At 42.8% G+C, this 13,551-nt stretch overlaps 1 protein-coding gene across 4 annotated transcripts in view; it reads left to right on the top strand.

Annotated features, from left to right (window-relative positions):
- Positions 1-13,551, top strand: part of PITPNM3 (PITPNM family member 3) — a 272,469-nt gene that overhangs the window by 85,337 nt on the left and 173,581 nt on the right. For all 4 annotated transcript variants that reach the window (XM_025212941.1, XM_014523475.2, XM_025212939.1 and 1 more), the window contains one exon: positions 13,083-13,190. In XM_025212941.1, the coding sequence (XP_025068726.1) occupies positions 13,083-13,190 (108 nt within the window). The remainder of the gene's footprint in view (positions 1-13,082; positions 13,191-13,551) is intronic.

Here is a 13,551-nt window from a genome sequence, read left to right as displayed (position 1 = left end):
GAGCCCGAGAGGGGCAATATTGAGGAGCCCGAGCAGGGCGATATTTAAGAAGCCCAGAACGGGCGTGGCAAACCCGGTAATAGGCCTGCACCGTAGGGAAACCCAGGACGGGTCCAGGGTGCCACGGTGGACCCTGACGGAAGGGTTAGTGGCACAGCGCCCCAGGAGAAGGGCAAGGTGCTGCGGTTGTCCCCCGACAAGGGGATAGCAGCGCGGTGAGCCCGTACCAGAGAGGGTATTAGTGCGGTGAGCCTAGAGGACCGGTGGACCGAAAGGACGTCCCCGAGGGGACTGCCCTATTGTAGAGAGAGCCCGGGAAGCGGGCGTGCAGACACACCAACGTCTATTACATCAGCGAGGCTTGGGGTGTGGTATTAGGGGCTGGTAGGAGCCACGCGTAGCCCATAAGGCTAGGGTGCCTGAGGAGCACCCATTATACCGGGAGACCCCCCAGGGGGTCCGAGAACATACGGGGACAGAGGTCCCGGCTCTCCGTGCCCAGGGAGTCGTAAGGCAGCCTCCCAACCTTATTCAACAGCAAAGACGTGGCGGGCGAGAATCGAGGGTGCCCTTGGGCCGAATTGGCACGGAGAGAGGGCCTCAAGGAGATCACGGCCCTCCTGGCGGACCCCACTGTGACAGGAAATGTAACTGGTTTTGATTTCCTGCAGGACAGCTAACCTTTCAAACTTTTGGGGAGAACTGCATGATAGGACAGCCTTGTTTCATGCCTTGCGATTTCTGTGGGATTTTATTTGTTATATGTACATTGTGTTGCCATGGTTGATTGGAATATTTTACGGTGATTTGCTGAACAGCTGTAAGCTGCAGCTGAGACTTTACATCCTAATGTCAGTAGGAACTAGTTATTGCGTGGAAATACAGTTTGGCCAAATTGTAGCTTCTCCCTTATCATGTGTTTAAATGGAATTGACAAAAAAAATGTGGTTTTGCTGAGATTGAAACCATTGGAAAAAAACCCAACGTTTCGTTTTGCCAGAACTTCCTATGGCAACAAGAAAGCAAATTTTTTCAATGAAGGGTTTTCCTTTCTGAAATGTTTTGAAAAGTTCTGGAATTTTACTCCAGTATTTTTGTGGGTGTGTATATATATATTTTTTGTTTTAATGTTATTTTTGACATCTGAGTGGTGGTAACGTTTATGACAACTATTTTTTCATGTTTTCAGTATCAAAGTGTTTGTTGATATGAAGAACAGATGATACTTTCTTTTATCTAGAAAAGAAGAGATGCTGTTTCAATCAGCACTAAATAGCAGCTGTCCTTAGTTGTTTAAAAGTGAAAAAACATTTAAATTCCCAGGTGTTCCTGTGTTGATTTGTACAATAAATAAGAATGTATCATGCTATAAAATGTCAGGAGTTATTGCTATCACGGAGATGAAACGCAATGTTGTAAGTTGTTACTATAACAATGAAAACCCACCCACCAAAATATATATATATTTTTATTTTCCCTCCAGAACGTTCATTTAATGGGAAATAATAATAAGAATGGTTTTAAATATCAGACCAAATTCTAAATATTAGTCCAAATACCTGCGAAGAAGGAATTCTGATGACACCCTTTTTCGGATGACAACAGTGCAATTGAACACAGTAAAAACCGCCCTGTTTAAAAGATGAGCCCACCTGTAATAAATCATGAATTTGCTGAATAGAAGAATATAGTTTAAAATGTGAGCAAATCATTGGCTTCTATTATCCTTCATAAGTATCTGAATTAAGATGAAACAAAGCATACTTCACCATAGAGCTCTAGTATTTCAACACTGGTCTCTCTCTGACGTGGCTCATGCTCTACAGCATGTTACATACTTGGATGAACTCAAGAGTTTCTCTCCTCCCATGGCATGATTTTTGCGTTTATTTATATAAGATCTGAGATTGAACCTGTGATCAGGTTTCTCCCTCGGTGCATGGCATGGCTGTATATGGTATGTGGAGCATGTCTGCCTGACACAGATGGCTTGATTCTGGCCTTTTACAGATGGAAGGCATCATAGTTCAGAACTTTACGTCATGTTTTTAGACTGGACGTTGACAACTAGCACTTAATGGGAACCAATTAATTGCTGTTATTGCTCTTGGAACAATAAAGGAATCAACGCCGTTAATTAGTTAACTTTATTTTTGGAAATTTGCTTGATAAAATGCCTGTTGAAGTTAGTGGGATTCTTTCTGTTGACTTTGCACGGATTCCAGGTTTACATCCAATATCAGTGATGCCAAGGAAGGGTCAAAGTCTTTGCTGCCCTGAATAACTGTGCTGGATCTGGCACGAGCCACAACGAGGGAGGGAAATTAAAATTGCACAATAAGTCATAACAGCATCAGAGAAATTGATGCTTAAAGCCCCTGCAGTGAGTCATCATTTTATCTTAATTAGTTTTATGTTTAATCCGTTTTGCGCACAATATATAGCGGTGACCGTGGTCTTGATAAGAATTGCCTATTTAACAACCAAAAAGGCCTCTCCTAAAAGTTGAGCTGAATAGAGATCCTTTGTTTAATGTTCTCTTCATCCGTTTGATCCTCAGTTGGAGACATTACCTGCAATTTCATGTGGTTTCAGTGGCTTCTTTTTGGTTTTCCCTTTGGCAATATACTCATTTGAGTCAGAAAGTCCAGTCTGAATTCAGAGTGACATCTCAAGCCACAGCTTTGAACAGTTTCTGACTAGCCAATTCAGTTAACTTTTATTCTAATTCTGCAACTGGTTGATTTTGCTTTGGTCTCATTCTCTGTCTGCTTTTAACAAATGTTGTGTTACATTATTACTGTTGCATCTTGAGGTCCCTACAGAGACCAGGACCCCATTGCATACCTGTAGGTGGGAACCTGGTCCAGAGATTTACCAACTTTATAACTGAGACTGCTGGGATATTTTTAGGCTGGCCATTCCAGACGGATACGGGAACCCGGGGCTTCTGTGATAAGTCAGCAGTGGAAGAGTATGTAGGAACTACTCTGTTCAGGTGACTCGATCACTGGGGCATGAACTAAGGTATGCTGTTGGGGTGACGGCTCCAGATGCAGAGAAAATGCTTAATGACTACAGATACCCAGGTTAAACTGGCGACATGTGATAAGTACTACAGTGATTTGTTGTAAGGGACAAAGTGGTAAATGGCTCAGTCTGGTTAAGAACAAATGTTCTCTGCTCATTACAAGTAAAATGAAACTTTGTATTTTACAATTATTCATAGCTTCATAGATGTTCAGGGCTGGAAGGGACATCGCAGATCATCGGGTCTGACCCCCCGCCGCGCTAGGCAGAAAGACAACTGGGGTCAAGTGACCCCAGCGAGGTGACTGTCCAGTCTCCTCTTGAAAACCTCCAGGGTAGGTGACTGCACCACCTCTGGAGGGAGTTTATTAAAATCATTCTGGTTCATTGTTCAAAAATAACTAACTAAAATACAAGCTTTGAGGTAGAGGGGAAAAGAAGAGGAAAAAAAAATCCCATTAGTTTTAGGTTTTTTGGAAACTCAAGTAACAATTTTCTGTTTTCAATTGAAATATTGACTTTTTAACTTCTTTATCAAACCTACTCATTTCAAACTTGATGAAAAAAAATCCTATCAAAGTTTTCATATAATTCAAAGACTTATTTTTTTAGAAGACCTGATAAACAATGTTTTACCATCTGCACATGCATTTATACACCATGAGTAATGCAGCAGGTACTCATGTTCCATCCCAAAGGGAAAGACCACAAGGAAGTCACTGAAACCATATATATCTGACTTCACATATCCTGTTGAGATTAGAATGGAAGAAATGGAAATAGATGGGAATTCTAGATCAAAATATTCTTACTCCAGTCAAACTGAGCTGAAATGAAATATTCTGCTTTGATTTTCCTGACAGAAAATGAACAAGTTGTGTCAAAATTTGCCTACCGGAAATTTTGATTTTTCAGAAAAATATAAATCTCAACTTTATGCTGCATTTTACCACTGAGAGATGTTATTTATGAACTGACACAAAGCCTACTATTCCAAGTCGGTTCAATAAACTGAAATGCAATATATAGAGGTTGTGTGTTAATACATTTGTCACCTTGCTGAAGGAAGTTGTTGAATCAAAACTTTCTGGCACATGTAAAAAAAAAAAAACTTTTTTTTTTTGGGGGGGTTGGATTTTTAAGCCATGACAAATACTGGTATTTCACAGAGAGTCTCTGGAGGACATTGAGTATTTCCCATACCTTGTCAGCCTTCTGCAAGAGATGGCTTCCACTGACGAAAATCCAACATTGAAGAAATCCAATGACACGTCAAATGCGCAAATGCAGCCTTTGGATGCCTGAGGGAATGGGTGTTCAAAGATTGTGACATCAGATCTGAAACCAAGCTCATGGTTTATCAAGCAGTTGTGGTCCCCACCTTGCTGTGTGGAGCTCAGATGTGGACAACATATGGGAGATATCTCCAGCTGTTGAAATACCATCAACACTGCCTGCAAAAGATCCTCCAAATCCAGTAGGAAGGTAGACACACCAATATTAACGTCCTGTCGCCAGTCAACACCACAAGCATTGGGGTGCTGATCATCTGACATCAACTTTGCTGGGTTGGCCACATCATCTGTATGTCTGACTCTCAGTTCCCAAAGTTTTATTCTCCCAGCTTAATCAAGGTGTATGCTGAAGAGGAGGACAGAGAAAGCATTTCAAGGGCATTCTCAAGGCCAGCTTGAAAAAATCGACATCAACTCATGGGAGTTGATGGCAGGGGGTTGGACTTGATGATCTGCTCAGGTCCCTTTTGATCCTACCAACTATGAAACCATGAGACTATCACTCAGGACCACCGCAAATGGAGGAAGATGTTGCTGCAAGGATCTTAGTACTTTGAATCCTTACAACGACAACTTTAGACAGAAAAGCAGGAGCAGCAGAAACGGCGTGTCGCAAACAGAATCAAGAATCTGGAGCCACCCACCCTGCACGGAAACATGTGCCCAAATTGCATTAGAGTCTATCAATCCTGGATCGACCTCATCATGCATCTTCAAACACGCAGATAAGACCATCATGGAAGACCATCTGTGAATGATTGCTGAAGAAGAACATTGAAATGTCAGAATTTGGAAATCCCAAATTTCACTTAGCCGTACTCTGAATCAAAAACAAAGCAGTGCGTGTGTAATATTTCACTTTTCTCTACTTTTCATCAAATATGAGTTATTGGCAGATTCTTTTCAGCCTGTTCCAGGAACAGAGTACACAGCTGCATAAATTTGGCTTTTTTTTTTTTTTCTTCTTTCTCCCAAATGAATTTATAGCTGTAATCCTCGAAGGGAGAAGCAGAAAACAATGATTACCTTATTTTACCTTTCTGTCTGAAAGCACTAGCATGTCTTTGTAGATATTAAATTTCTTCTGAAATACTTTATGAAATGGTGTTAAATATAGGTGGAAGGAGTGTGTGATGAATTGCTGGGGAGAACTGGAACAATTTACAGAGGGGGCTAGGCTACATCCAGGCAAAAATAGACACCTTGTTAAGTATCTGTCAGTTTGTATTGTCTTCTCTTGGCTCACCAAGAAGGCCAATAGTTTGTTGTTAATTCACCAGATTCTTAAAACCCTCATTGGATCTACCAGTCTTTGGTGCAATCAAACAGTAAAGCTGCCGTGTATCCAGTATTTCCAACTCTTGTGTTTGATTTTAAGTTGTGTCCTGTTTTTGACACTTTTCTTTAAAGCCAACCTTCTGGATAGCTTTGGAGGACAATCTCAACTTCTGGTCTTGTTCTTCATCCCTGGGTCTCTAAGAGCTTCCCCGAGATCACTTGATTTGGCATAGCACAGGGGCGGGCAATTATTTTGGGCAGAGGGCCACTTACTGAGTTGGCAAGCCATCGAGGGCCGCATGACAGGCAGCCCAGGGCAGATTAATATTTATTTTCTAATTTTTTCGGGGCCCCGCGGGTCGGATAGAATGGCCTGGTGGGCCACATCTGGCCCCCAGGCCGCATTTTGCCCACCACCGGCATAGCAGCATTTGACAGCTCCTCTTGCAACACCTGTACCATTCAGTGTCCCTGATGGCAACACCTCAATTAATTTAAATGGGTTAGGATTTCATCAAAAGATGAGTAGTGTGATCCCATTGTACAGATAGCGAGCTCAGTTAAAGAGATTGGGACTTTTTCCAGCAAATATTGATAATGTTTAAGGGTATCTGTCAGACATTTTTAAATTTGGATTTTGAGCCTTACATCATTAGCAAGTAGAGTGATGCCCTTTGGAGGGTGTGAAACTTCTATATCCTGGTAATGGAAAATAAACTTTCAGAAACTAGACTTCTAAGTCTGTCCGTTAAAGTGCACTTACTGGAGCTCGGGTCTCTGGTTGAGCATCCTGCTGCATTGTTCGGATCTGTGAGCAGAACTTGAATGTTTTTTGTGGTATAAGATGATAATACAAAAGCACTTTTTCAAGCTTGTTCTCAGCACTTTTATAAAAATTAGAATGGTACTTTTTTTGAAATGTTAGCTTCCTATACATACAGTTCTTAGAAAGCTCTTTAGGAACACTGGCTGTATAATGGGTATTTCATTTGAAGCTTTCAGGAACACATCTAAGTGCTCTGATGCTTCTCGTTCCAATTCTGGGAACAGAAGTCCTTTTAACTGGATAATGAAATGAGTCACAAGGGTGAAACGTCACTGGATGATTGATCACAATGTATTTCTGCCTTTTTCAACCAGCAGCTTTAAAAATCCTTGCGAAGCACCTGACTCAAACCCTGTTGAAGTCCTTGGGAGTCTTTTCATCATCTCCAAAGGGCTTTGGATCAGGCCTTGAGAGTTGCTGAGAACCCATATGACTCCTTAAGAAAAAAATGTTACGGGGGGGGGAAGCAAGAGTGATGAAAATGTCTAAGGCTCCAATTTGGCACGGGATTTAAACATGCACTTACCTTCATCTCCTCTCAGCAAAGCAGCATGCGCTTAATTTTTTTAGCACGTGATAGTGCTTCATTAAAAAGGGGTTCTGACCAGAGCTCAGTTTGGTCTGCAAATCTGGCATGCGGCAGGTACCCTACTATTTATGCGCTTTCTCCTCTCTCCGATGTCGTATTCTGTTGGGTTGGTGGGCCCCTTCCTCTTAAAACTGCTGTGAATAACACTGCTCTCATTACTACGTTCGGATTCCTCATCTCCTTTTGAAGTGGCTCAGAAGACCCTGTAGGAGGATGTGCTTTGTGCACATATCTTTTTCTCCCACACGTGGGAGATGATTTCCATTTTTTTTTGTACAAATCTTTTCATTCTGCACGCTTTTCTCACATGTATTTTTTAAAGCCCTATGAGCTCCTCATGGGCATGTGAATGCATTCAGCTGAATACATTGCTCACTCCAGGATTGGCTTCTCAGGCAGAGATAACATCGGTGCAGCGTGCATAGCCATCTGCTGCTGCAGCCCTACTATAGATCATGAAGAAAGTTTGGCACAATGAGAATGAATGTTCAAGGAAAGTACAAAGCTGTGGGGAGGAATACTAAAAGCACAGGAATGAATTGAATCCTTTTGAGGATTCTTTGAGGGAGGTTTTGGTTTTTGGGGTTTTTTTTAAATTACTTGTCCTATAATAAAAGGTTGTTCTAACCTCTGCCCTTTTCAAAGGAAATATAGTAGCTTTCTTTCCCATGGAAAAGGTTATAAATAGCAAGAAATTGCTTCAGTGTGATTGAAATTTAGATTGTAGTTTATACAGGTCAAGATTTTGTTTGGAATAGTAAAGGAAAAGAGCATATATCTTTGTGTTTGGGAAGCAGGCACTCCTGGTATTGCATCAGCTATAATTGTGACAAGTTGCCCTAAATCCAGAACTCCAGCTACTCATTGCACTGATTTGAACATCGATGTTTGCAGGCAGTGTGTATCACTAGGGATTTATATATCAGAGTTACTGTTTTGTACACTGAACAGAGCATTTCTTTCTTAAGGAGATGTGTGTGGAGATCTTGCCCTAATCTACAATGTACTACTTTTAGTGGGGGGTGGGGAAAAAAGAGAGAGAGAGACTTGGCACTTCTATATGTAAAAGCATGTTTCCTTTTCCCCAAATACAACTGAAATCTGGTGAAGAGATAAAACATCTATTTTTATTTTCATAGACTTCATAGATATTAGGGCTGGAAGGGACCTCGGAAGATCGAGTCCAGCCCCCGCCCAAAGGGCAGGAAGTCAGCTGGGGTCATAGGATCCCAGCAAGATAAGTATCCAGTTTCATCTTGAAGGTGTTCAATGAAGGCGCTTGAACCACCCGGTGACAGGCTGTTCCAGACCTTGGGGGCTCGGACAGTAAAGAAGTTCTTCCTTATGTCCAGCCTGAAACGATCTTGTAGTAGTTTGTGACCATTCGACCTCGTCATCCCTTGGGGCGCTCTGGTGAACAAACGTTCCCCCAGATGCTGGTGGTCACCCCTGATAAACTTGTAGGTGGCCATCAGATCACCCCTGAGCCTGCGCTTTTTCAGGCTAAAGAGCCCCAGGGCTCTCAGCCTGTCATCGTAGGGTCTGCTTCCCTGACCTCTGATCATGCGTGTGGCTCTTCTCTGGACTCTCTCAAGCTTCTCCACATCCTTTTTGAATTGTGGGACCCAAAACTGGACGCAGTACTCCAGCTGCGGCCTCACTAAGGCTGAGTACAGGGGGAGAATGACGTCCCGGGATTTGCTTGAGAAGCATCTATGGATGCAAGCCAGCGTTCTGGTCGCTTTACTAGCTGCAACATCGCATTTATTTATCTGTCATCTCTTCTGCTTTCAGGAAGATGCATAAGCTTGAAAGCTATAATAAAATCCTAAATGAATAATTTTTCCCCTCCATCTCCATGTGTTTTAAAGGAGTTTGCTTTGCAATGCCTTCTGAAATGCTACTGTTGTAGTGAAGCAAAATGGTAGTAGGCACGTGTGTGCACATTTCTTCTCTCTCAGTAGGCTGAGACATTTGGGCACCCTCTCTCCTCTTTTTTTCCCCATCTTTTGTATCCAGTTCAGTCATTCCACTTTACATAATGCCCTTTCACAGCACCTGATGAAGTGAACTTGAGTTCGTGACTGTTTGTGCTCTACATATATATTATTTAGTTTGTCTATAAGGTGCAGATCTACTCTGCCATCCACCTTTGAAAACTCTAGGAGCCAGGTATTCGGCTAATGAAAATCAACTTAGCTCTGTAAACCTCAATGGATGGGCATCAATTTACGCCATGTGAAGATTTGATCTTGAATATCTGGTCCTTGCTCACTTATGTACAGCATTTTTTTTTTTTTTTGTTTTTGGCTTGACCCATCTTTAGCTGCCTTCCAGTGGTTTGGACATGGGTTGCTGGTGTCCAGTATGTTTGGGCTAAGATTTGCAAAGAGGTTAGGCAGGTAAGCCTCCCTTTAAAATAATAGGAAAGGACATTGGAAAATCTCCTCCTTTTTAATGTGGAGGGGGAGGGAAAAGTGACCTACCCATTGCTGTTGCCACCAAACACGGCACCCTGCAGAGCTGCTTCTCGCAGCCCCTTGGCTGGATTGTGGCAGGAGTGGTCCTGGAGCTCCTCCTGCCCCCAGGTCAGCCAGGGACAGTGCTTGTTCCTGCAGGTGTCCCATGCCAGCCTGGGACTGCACCTGTGCCTTGCAATCCTCACAGGACCTAGGCAGGGAATTGGAGCCACTGACATCTGAGCTACACTGTGGAAGGGGTAGGGGGTAAGACTGCATCCCCCTGGATCCACCCCAGCGCTCTCACTTTTACCATGTGGGTCAGAGATGAATAACTCCATTGGAGCAGGTGTAATTACACGTGTGTGTTATGCTGAGGTACATGGAGAATAAGGTCCATAGTCTCCTGGACATGCTGGCTACACACAACTTTTGCTGTCTCTCCTGCTATATTCTCATATCTTGAATCTTGAGGGAATAGACTGAAAAGAATTGGGGTTAAAAGATTGGTTCATGATGCATCTAATCTGAGACCTAGGCATTTTCTTCTCTGAATAGCCCTTGACAAAAAGCCTACTTTGGAGTAGTGGGACTGCGGGTTGGCGAGTACGTTTGTATGTCTTGATATTGGGGTTTTGCGTATTGCCAGTTAATGCAATCTGAATCTGGGCTGTAAACAGGGGTTCATAACCCTCCTTTTATTTATAGCTAGACAGGCAGTGGAGTCCTCAGCGATGGGAAGGCAGTGGTCTGAGCCCTGTTTCCTGCTGTGACATGGTTTGCGGCATGGGCCGTGATGACTACCGGAGTGCTATGTTAAATTCCATCGTGCTTCAGACCATATTAAACGCTTTCTGTCCACTGCATGAACCAATAAAAATAAGTACTTGAGTCTGCAGCCTCTAAATCTTATTTCCTCTTTCTGTTAAACATGAGGGCCATCTGGAAAGCCTGGCTTAGTGGATTACAGAACAGGGACGAATGATGAGAAAATATTAGGTTGAATGCTCCAGCAATTTTACAGACCTGTTTTCTCTTCAGTAGACAACTGTTGAACATCATCCTGACACATTTTTGAAGAACTAAGGCTAATTTTATGTCCAGGTCCTCCACTCCACCACAGCACTAGCAGTGATTAAACTGGTAAAGCTCACTTGCTGAGCTGATTAAGGACCCTGCCTTTGGAAGGAATTTGAGGCTTATGTGATAATGCTGCTTAGCGTGCACCCTTTTTGCTTTGGCTCCCGGCAGAGAGCAGGGGTTGTAATTGTGCCATTCTTTGCCCGTGGGGCACTGCGTGCTGCTGGCACTTCAGTGGCCTGACTGAGGACCTGGTATCTTGCATCAGAGGGCTGTTGCAGCCCAGTTGCTGAGAGCTTCATTGTTTAAGCGAGAGAGGATGCTGCTGGTGCTAATGCCTTGGGCTAGAAGTCCAGGGCTGTGTCAAAGACAACCTAAGTATCCCTGGATGAAGGGCTTAATCCCCGTCTCAGCTCTCATGTTGGTAGCAAAGTTCATGGCGGGCGGGGAGGGTCATGAGGATGCCTGTGTTTTAATGTCTGTGTGAGATACTCATCGTCCGCAATCCCTCGCAGGCAAGGATGACAAAACCACGGTTATCAGGTTTATATAGCTCTCATTTTCAATTCTATTGAGCATCCTTGAGAGATGTTAACAGTAATAGCCTTATGCTCTCAAACGATATGGGAGAAGAGCCTTTCCACTGTATGAATGACTCTTTCAAGACCGACAGACCCTTTCACCCAACACATCCCCTATCTTGTGTAGTGCCCAAAGACTTGCAACCCTTTAAACAAAGAAAATGAATAGAAGCACAAAAGCCTCCCCCAAAATGCCAAGTAAATTTTGAGCCCAGAGAATTGCAGAGAAAGTCTCATAGGCACTTTGCTGTTGCTGTCTGCTCTGCTTATGGAGCTATTGATTGAAGTCTATTCGTCCCACTGCCACTTATTGAGTGGCAGTGGGAAGAAGCAGGTCCTGACTGTTCCCTCATTGCAGAGAAGATCAGCTATTGCCGTCAGAGGTAGCTGCATCAAGCCCAGGATTGATATCTGCTTTGATATTCCATGATTGGGTGGGGGGGAGCATTACTTCCCAAGAGACCTAACTTCTCTCCCATAGGCCACAATGTGACATTATTGTTTTGATATGCATTTAGACGACCAAGAATCTAATTGCCCTTGAAACATTTTTGAAACTTGAAGTTGGTCTGAATTTGATTATTTCAGTCCAATATGTTCTGCTGCAATTCAGCTGTTTACTCCCACTGAGCCTGTCTTTATACTGCATGAGGTTAGTGCGCAGGATTTGGCCCTTTATCTGAATTGCTGCCACAGCAAAGAATTCCAGTTACCCATTTTGCATTTGCTTTCTTGTGTACCCACACTAAGCACGCCGCACACATCAGGAACTTGTACAGAGCCATGCTGAAATGCTTTTAATAAGTTCATTCAAAAGGAACTAATACGCGCTGCTTCCTAAACAGCTGCTAAACTGAATGGAAATGTTTTCATACAGCATTGAGAGCCTGTTAAAGGGGAACATCTGCAACACGCCGTTTTTTGTTGGCACTTCCCAACCCACTTCTCAATGAGCTCTTGATAAAAGTACAGACCTGTTAGCGGAACCCGTTGGCCGAGCAGTAGGCCTGTGCAATCCCGTAATCTCTGTATCCTGAGATTAAAGTTGAAAGGCTCATGTGGCTTTTGATGAAAGGGTAAAACATACTTGAAATGTCTGTGATTGCCCTGTGGCACTCCCCTGCCCTTCACAATTTTGAGTTCAGGATTCCAGGACACTGAAATCTTGAGGTTGATTTTCTGTGTTTAGTGTTGAAATGCCTTTACTAAGAAGAAGTCACTTAAGACTGACCTGCATCAGAGAAGCAGCATAGATATGTGAGCTAGAGTCATGGTATAACAGTAAAGCCCTCATCCGAACGCAATCTCACAGATACAAATAGGCCCCATAATGGTGTAGCTCATATTGTTCCCTGAACTGAACTAAGCTATACCAATATAATCACTTTTGTACCAGTATGACTGCAGCCATACTAGGGGCATTTGCTGCTTCACTGTCCAAATACACAGCAATGAGATGGCTACTGCTCCAGATAGCTTATAACCACATTGAAATAGTGAAAGGGTCAACACATTTTTAGTAGCCTTTGACATGTTAAAATGTTGCTCGTAGGGAGGATGCACTACAGCGTTATTATATAATGAACTGCTTCACTTGTATAGCACAAGTGAACTGGTAGTTACAGGATATTAAAGACAGTCTAATGGTTTAAGCACTGAATTTGGGTTTAGGTACTGAAACTGGGTTTTCTGCCTTTCTTCAGAGACTCTTAGCATGTGATGTAGGGCAAATCCACATAGGCCAGGCCTTTAAAGGTATCAGGCAATGGGAACTTGTAGACAGGCAGCTTTGTGAGAGAGTCCGGTGTATGTTGCATGCTGCGTATTCCCATTAGAGTTCATAAAGAGCTGCTTATTTCTCTAATAATTACCAACAAGGTAATCCTGCCTTTGTTCTCCTGCTCAATATTGTAATTTACCCTGTTCTCTTTCTTCTCGTTGCAGAGGAGGTGGTGGAAGGGAAAAGTGCTATTCTCATTGGCATGAGTCAGTGGAACTCAAATGACCTGGTGGAGCAGATTGAAACTATAGGAAAGCTGGAAGAAAATCCAGGTAACCTTTAACTTTCTGTATTTATTTTATTTACCTTTTAACAGGGAAAAATTGCTATATCAGACACCCAATGGCTTATTTTGTTAAGACATCTGGTGCAAATGCTGTTCGCAATGTCCCCTGGTATAAATGGTGTTGTGCTTAATGAGCATTGGTGTGTAACTCTTAACGATTTTCTACTATTAAACTAATTTAGATAGTATTTCTGGAAAAAGCATCCTTTGGGGGAGACTGTATTTACATGGTTTTGATAACTTCAGTGGGTTTTGCTGGAATGCAGAATTCTACATGCAGAGGAATAGGAGGAGGCATCGAGGTTTGTGCTATGGTGACTGGCTAAGATAATACATAGCTCCTGTTT

The sequence above is a fragment of the Alligator sinensis genome, unplaced genomic scaffold, assembly GCF_000455745.1.
Source record: "Alligator sinensis unplaced genomic scaffold, ASM45574v1 scaffold714_1, whole genome shotgun sequence".
NCBI lineage: Eukaryota > Metazoa > Chordata > Crocodylia > Alligatoridae > Alligator > Alligator sinensis.
The sequence above is the reverse complement of the archived record's forward strand: the minus strand, read 5'-3'. Positions and strand labels throughout refer to the sequence as shown.